General features: G+C 37.2%; 1 protein-coding gene across 1 annotated transcript in view; it reads right to left on the bottom strand.

The window, feature by feature from the left end:
* Positions 1-2,211: 2,211 nt before the first annotated feature.
* Positions 2,212-7,916, bottom strand: part of LRRTM3 (leucine rich repeat transmembrane neuronal 3) — a 116,814-nt gene continuing 111,109 nt past the window's right edge. The window contains 2 exon segments of the mRNA XM_081956210.1: positions 2,212-2,982; positions 2,984-3,163. Of these exon segments, the coding sequence (XP_081812336.1) occupies positions 2,914-2,982; positions 2,984-3,163 (249 nt within the window). The 3' untranslated portion in view covers positions 2,212-2,913.

Raw genomic sequence — 7,916 nt, 5'->3', positions numbered from 1 at the left:
ACAATATTCTGAAGATCCCCCCCCCCCCATAAGAGTTGCTTTGTACAAAGGATTGAATGCATGTTTCTTAATTTTATTGATGAAGCCATTGTAAAATACTTGGAAGAAATATTGAGAAAAATAGATTTGTGGTTAAATTTATCTTTATTTATAAAAAAAAAAGATTCTTACTATTATGTGAAATTTTGTCCCTCTTGTTTGGAAAACTCAAGAATCCTTGAATCTTTTTTCCTTAATAAGATCACCATAAGATACATCTTCTGATTTATGATGTAAAGTGATAGTGCTGTAATACGTGTTTCAATAAACAGTATTATTAATAGTTTTAAAGCTTTTTAAGCACTCGCAACTAATCAAATTGCATGTGAGATCCACTGGAATTCATGAATATTTTTTTGGGGGTAGACACTTTATACCTCTCCTATTTGATCTGCTCTGCAAAAATGATTTTTTAAAATAATTCATTGGTGTCTACAACTACTAATTTTGAACGTTTTCATTATTCCTACATAGGAAAATATTTTAATTCTGCACATAAATTCATGAATATAAGATTGACATTCAGCATAGATAATCTTTGATTTATGACCACAATTGGGACCAGAACGTTTGTCGCGAAGTAATGCGGTTGTTAAGTTGGGCCCATTTTTAATGACCTTTTTCGCCAGAGCCATCAAATCACTGCGATCATTAAGGGAATTGTGATTGTTAAGTGTGTCTGGCTTTCCTCCCTGACTTGTCAGAAGGCCCCTGGGAACATTGCAAGTGGTGATCATGTGACCTCAGGACACTGCAACCATTATAAAAATATGCCAGTTGTCACATGCCCAGATTTTGATCTTGTGACTGCAGAGATGCCGCAAGGGTTGTAAGTACCAGGACCAGTTGCAAGTCACATTTTCCAGTGCTGATATAACTTTGAACGACTTTTAAACGAATGGTGATCAGTAGAGGTGGGTTTTACATAAGTTTACCATTGGTTTTCTGTGCACCGAAACTGTGAGCATGTGCGCCTTTCACGCTCACGCGCGGGGCTTGTTCACATGAGCACAGCTTAGAAAACATGGCTAAATAGGATGGCATAGAGTCGGGGTGGGTGGGTGGCCACCCCACCCACCCGCAGGTCGTCACTTCTGGTTCTCCTGAATCAGTCTGAACCGGCTGAATACCACCACTGGTGATAGGTTGAAGACTCCCTATACTACTTTCTTCTTAAAATAGTAATAGATAGATACAAAGAGGATATTCTTTGACTTTACTCCATCAGCTTTGACCAAAAATGGAGATGGGATAACAAAATAATACCAAAAAAAGATCCTAATTTGGGGTGGGGTGGGGTGGGGGTGGGGTCTTCTGGACACATTGTGTGAAACAATAGATGATAAAATTATTTAAAGTTAATGAAATGATTTGGGGACTACACACTAAACCTGAAGTCTCCAATTAAAATGACGCTTTCCATTTAAAGGGGGAAATGTTTATGCTCACCCTTTGCAGATCTAAAGGAACATGTGCCTGTATTATGGCAGAGGTGCTCTGGCTAAGTGAGCTTTAGAATGACCCTGGAAATGATGTTTTGGGGTATTTGTGTAAAAATAAATTATGATCTATTCCCACCGTGGAACTCTTAGAAAATGGCTTCCTTACCTTTCAGGTAATGAGCATGTCAGTGTAAGTGCAAAACAAACCTGAAATGTGTGGTTAGTTCTACACTTTATCCCTCTTGTGCAAGGCACGTATGTCAGTCTCTTTGGAGTTCATCTCTTAGAAATCAGTTTTTCATATATTATATATTGAAATATCCCTCCCTCCCTCCCTCCCTTCTTTCCCTCCCTCCCTCCTTCCTTTTTTTGGGAAAACCTTGGACATGTGCATATTGGTGTATGCCTATTTTAGGCAATGCTAAAACAACCCTAAAACATACCTGCAGACAATATATGTTACTACAGCATGTTTAATCATAATGGCTGATTGTCATGTTATTTACCTGCTGTGTCTTTCACTTTGCTTTATAATGTGACTAAAGAAAACCATATCCAGGTCAACCCTTCCAAATGTTTTTGTTTTTTCCAGTTAATGAAACTTCATTGCTATGGTTACTGTCTTTGTCTTCAGCGGAGGTTTCCCCCACCCCACCCCTTCCTTTAGTCCATTCCATTATGGTATTGGTGTTGTGAAAGAATAAAAGAACAAGCCATTCATTCAGAAAAGTGTTGTTAAAATATCCCTCTTTATCATTACATTTCATTTGCTTTGAGAAAGCAACATGTAATCCAAGGCTAGAGTTAATTTGGAGAACTGTTAAAAATATTTTCTTTTAGTAGCTCCCTTCCCCTTGCCTTCCCCTTCCAAAGACCATGTCTACAAGTGTTTGAATAATCCAACTCTAATTTGGTTAATAATTATTTCCAAAACATGTTGAAAGAATTGTGTTGTATGAGAGTGTCCGTGCCTAATTTGCACAATGCAGAATTTTAGGGTGCTTTTGTTTTCAGGGCATGGATGCAGAAGGAACCAGTTTCTGCAAATCTGAGAAACTCTAAATATAACACAAGCTTTGTTAATTTAAAATTTTAAAGACTGAAAATTGTAAAATAAAATAAAGCATGGTCCTGTACATTCCGGTACATTTCAGTATATTGAAACTTTACAATATGAAAAAATACATCAGCTCTGTACAGTTTTTTTTCTCCTTTTTACAGATAGGTAGGATGAGTTTTGAAAAAAACAAACCAAGATTTATTTTAAGGATCATACTTCATTTTTAAGTAAAAAAAAAAAAAGACTGCACAACTTAGCTAATTACAAATTGTAGACTTGAAACAATCTGTATTTGAAAGGTAACTTTTTAAACAGAATGGGGACTTTTCAATCCATCCCTGGAGAAATACTGATTTAATTCTTCATGACAAATTAAAAAAAAAGGTGATGATTTTGGGTTATCTTTCTGACCACATAAGTCAGCTGAGTGTGATCACTGATTTCGTGCTGCTCTTGTGATTGTGCTCAGATCCAGGTCAGTCTCTAATGGTGTTTCCATTGTTTCTTCCTGTGCACTTGAGTCATAGGACTTATGACCAAGAAGTTCATGATGTACACCACAGTAACTTATTGTAGGCTGATCGTATGCAAGAAATGTAGACATATTCATAGATAAAGGTATCTGGAAAGGAAATAGAGATGAAAAATAATTAGTAGAGAAGCATTTGAGGATGAAACTAGATTTAAAGTCAGGTGACCATGACTACGTCTCCTACCTTTCTGCAGGGGTGGGCAATTATGGCAAGTTCACAATCTGTGGCTCATGGCTGGCTCAGGAATTCTGGGAATTGAAGTCTACAGTTCATAAAGGTTGCCATAGTCACCCATCCCTACTTTAGGGTGTTTGCAACAGCATGGGAAATAGGAAATTGGATTACTCTGCAATGCTTGAGTGAGGGGTATATTCATTATGCAGTTATTTTATTTCCAAATTTTTTATTTGTCCCGTAGAGCATAACATTTTTCATGAGAACAAATTAGGCAAGCCATAGTGGCAACCCCCTTCTCTACAGTTTCACAGTCCTGAGCAGATTCTCTTCCTACATTTATGTACCTGCTATTAAACCTCTAAGAAAAATCATGTTTAGCTTATGGCAACTTTCAAAAAATGGAACCAAACCTAAATTTAGAAACTGGTGAGGGGGGGGGTGGTGACTTTGGAACAGTGATTGCAAATGACTCTGTGAGGTGGATCAAATTCTGAAAATCTGGTTTTTAATTTGGCTATGAGAATTCTCATGTGGCAATTTCTCTCAAAGAATGATACGCTGTATCTGGCTTTATAGTGCAAATTTTTAAAGAGTAAATCTTGCCAAGTGGTGCACTTGAGTAAATCCCAATTTCAGCCAGGAAATTTCTAGGCAAAGCACACAGCCAGGTTAACACATTTTCTTTTCAAGCTCAGCTGGGAATAAAGTGCTGCCTCCATAGCCTGTCTTTTACTGGTCCCAGTACTGAGGCTGGAACTGCTGTTGACTCCTCTCTCCCCCAAATCCATTTGGGGAAGTTTCAGGGCAGTGATCAGTTATACCTTGAGACTGCAGGGAGGAAGTCCACAGGCAAGTGGACAAGGAGACATCAACTGGCTTTGCTGGGGCCTGTTGCAATCCCTTATCTTGTTTTCTAATTACCAGACACACTGTAGGAGACGATCAAGCTGAGCCTGAGGGAGGGATCAAGCGTGCCATCAGATTTGAGTCCCTTAACGCCCCCAAGAGATCTAGCTCCAGCTCTCCTTGAATTCCATTCACTCTTATCTATCGCCAATTTTCTTTGACCGTTAGCCATTCAGGTTCTTGTAGAAAGAATTAGCGTACAATAAACCTGTATACCTTTGAACTGCCCTGCCTCAGAGCCTCGTGCCTGACATAAACCTGTTCATTTTTAGCAAGAAATATGCTGTTCATGCATAAGTGAAATTAACCAGGTGTGTTCATAGTAGTTCTCCATTTCCCTCTCTTCTGCACCAATAAACTGTACCAAAAGAATGTCCAAATTGCAGGCAACATGGGAGGCTCATCTTTGCTCCTTTTTCCCAATTCAGATTAGTACATTTAAGAAGATAGTAATAGGTTTGGGAGTGCTTTTTCTGGATTTCCCTATCATCAAGACAGTTAGAAGAGTGTCTTGATTCTGAATTTTTACTAGAACCTACTTTTTTAATAAAGTTTTTTATTTTTTCATTTTCATAACATATAGTCACATGTATACTATTACATAGTCAACATCATATTGTATTAAATGTTTACATCAATTCATCTTACCATCAACTCCCAAAAACAATTATTGGTTCTTCCACACTCCATACACCATATTTGTACCTTATCCATCACTTTATTCTCCCTCTCTCCTCCCCCTCCCTACCTCCTTTCTTCCCTCTGTCACCCTTCCCTTCTCTACTTCCTCCCTCCTTCTCCTCTCTCCCCTTTCCACTCCTCATTTCTCTCCTCCTCCCCCCCCCACTTGCCCTCTCTCCTATCCCTCTGTTCTTCCCTTACCTCTCTCGTCTACTTCCCACTCTTCATCTCATTTGCTTGGTGTATTTCAGCTTCTGAGCAAGCTCCATTTTATGTTGCTGGTATTTACAATTCCTTTTAAATATACATATTTAATTTTAACATGTATTCTCCTCCTTTTTTTAAAAAAAGAACAAAAAAGTATACAGATATAGTCATTGTGCTTTTCACACACACACACACACACACACACAAATTTTGGCCAAGATGTAGACCTGGTTACAATTCCCAGCTATTCTTATCATTATCTTTATATAATTATACATCCTTACATGCCCCCAATTTGTGATTCTGTCTTTAAATCTCAATAGTTTCCCATTGTAGGTGTATTTCATGTTCCCTCTCCGTTTTGCCATATCTTGGATTAGATTACCCTTAATTGTCTATAAATGGCAATCCTCGCTGTTCAATGTTCATTACAATTCCCTTAATCTATTATATAGAATAACAAGCGGTAAACATCTCACTTTATTCATCATCTTAATAGTTCTATATATGTCCATGTTTCATATATTTTAACCCATGCTTAGTTGTCCTTCTATTGTCATATTCAATCAATTCACAAGTGAGTTTAATTATCATGTATAAAAGTGAATCACAAACCTCTGCTTTACAACCTCCCTAAATCAGTTTCATATTTATCCATATTCCATATATTTTAACCTTTGTTTAGCTATCTTTCCATTATTATATTCAACCAGTTAACAACTCCATTTTATTGTCATATTTAGGAATAAAGCCCTTATCTTAGCTTTATATTTCCCCATATAACAGTTTCTAGTTGTCTGATTTTTTCCTAGTAAGTCTTTTGTACTAGACCCTACTTTAATGAGATACAAGGAGGAGGATAATAATGATGGTGATGATTATGAGTATTATTCTTGCAGGGCAAATGGAGCAAGTAACGTTGTGGACATGTGAACTGTCACCCTAGTTCAGCTCCACCCTGCACACGCATGTGCATCCCGCCAGCCAGCTGATCGTCAGGTCTCTGCCATGCATGCGCAGGGGTGAGGTGTGTGTGGGAGGCACATGCATACGTGGGAGGCACATGCGGGGGACCGCACACATATACATGATATGGGCAGAGTGCATGCATGCATAGGGGCATGATGCATGCGAGGGGCTATGCGTGCATTGCGTTTTTGGGGTTCACGCACGCTTCAGGCACTCGGTCCAGAAAAGATTAGCCATCATTGACCTATACTGACACCCTTCTAGCCTGGAAGAATGAAAATCATTTTAGTTATTTTTATGTTTGAGTCAAAATTCTGCCCTGAAATGCACGGCCTTTTGAAACAGAACTATTTTCAAAATTATTAGCTTGTTTGAAAGTTTGCTGCAGCTGTTATAATTTTTCCAACCTCACCAATTTTGTTCTAATAACTGTCATCAGTGCTCCAAATAACAAGATGGGTGCCACTCATGACTTTCCTTGAAAATCGAAGCATTGTCAATTTCCCTAAGGTTGGGATCCTTGTTCCAAAATGGTAGCATTGAGCACTTTGAGGAAGGAATAGTTAAGAGTCCCTTCAGATGCCCAGAATGCTATCATGTAAACAAACCTACACTGAATGGAAAATACTTATACATAGCATCAATGTCCATATACACTTCCATTGATTATCGTCCCTTCCTTCCTTCCTTCCTTCCTTCCTTCCTTCCTTCCTTCCTTCCTTCCTTCCTTATTATTACATAACTTTCGTTTGCAACAGAGCAGTTTGTTTCTTAACATTCAATAGGCCAAGCCAGTACTAAAACTCCAAGATAAAAAGATCAATTATAGTTCTGCCTATGTACTATAAATATATAACAGGAAAACAGGAGAGATGGATGGAATAAAAACATTCTGAGTCATTCTCTAAGCTTCTTCTGTTCCAAAAATAGTGAAACCACAGAGTTATTTGTATGAAAGTGTGATGTAAAAAAAAAATTAATCCAAATTGAATCCCATTTTAAATAAAGTATTTTTCACATTCTAATAACACAGATATTCATGGAATGCAAGTAACTCCAATAATACATTTCTTGGTGTTATAAACCACCAAGAAATTGTCCTTATGCCAAACAATGAATACAAAACTAGAGGCACAGCTTGTTGGCTGAAAGCCTCTTGCATTAGTTATTAGAGGAAGTGTTAATTAGAACGTGTGTATTTTTGGGATAAATTCTGGTCATATTTATGTTGGCATGATAAAAATACTACTGGTTTCAAACAAATTTCTTCTGTTTTAAAAATAATTTTTATTGAAGTTTTTCAACAGAATTTAAAACAGAACAAAGTTTGAATTAAAGAACAAAGAGAAGTAATAAGAAATTGAAAACTAAATATTTCAAACAAATTTCCTAAATTATCTAGATTTTGTGACCTTAAAGAATTATGAATTCCAATCTATAAGGTGAGTAGATCAATGATGGGAGAAAATAAGTTGCTAGTTTTCAAGGTATATAAGATGATTGCACAACAGGCTGGTTAGTGAATGTTCTAACTCATGTTGTTATTACACTTTTAATTGAGAAATCAATTAACTATTCTCTTCAAATGATGGAAGATCCTGAAACAATGTGGAATGGGCATTTAAAAGGAAATAGTATCTGCCCATCATTTTCAGTCACTGCAATTCCCTGTTCCACACTGGAGAGAATGGAAGCAGGATAAAGGTGACAGATCCTAAAATTTGAAATCTCTCTTTCATCTTTAGGTTTCATAGCTTCCAGTAATATCTGAGGCACAGTTGATTTTGATGTCTTTATTTGTTAATGGATTAGGGTTTGCTTTGGTGAATTCCATTCCATTCAATTTATTCAATTTATATTGTCGCCTAAATTAATATAATAAAATCATCCCCCACCTCCCGC

The sequence above is a fragment of the Natrix helvetica genome (genome assembly GCF_964273705.1).
Source record: "Natrix helvetica genome assembly, chromosome: 5".
Lineage (NCBI taxonomy): Eukaryota > Metazoa > Chordata > Lepidosauria > Squamata > Natricidae > Natrix > Natrix helvetica.
The sequence above is the reverse complement of the archived record's forward strand: the minus strand, read 5'-3'. Positions and strand labels throughout refer to the sequence as shown.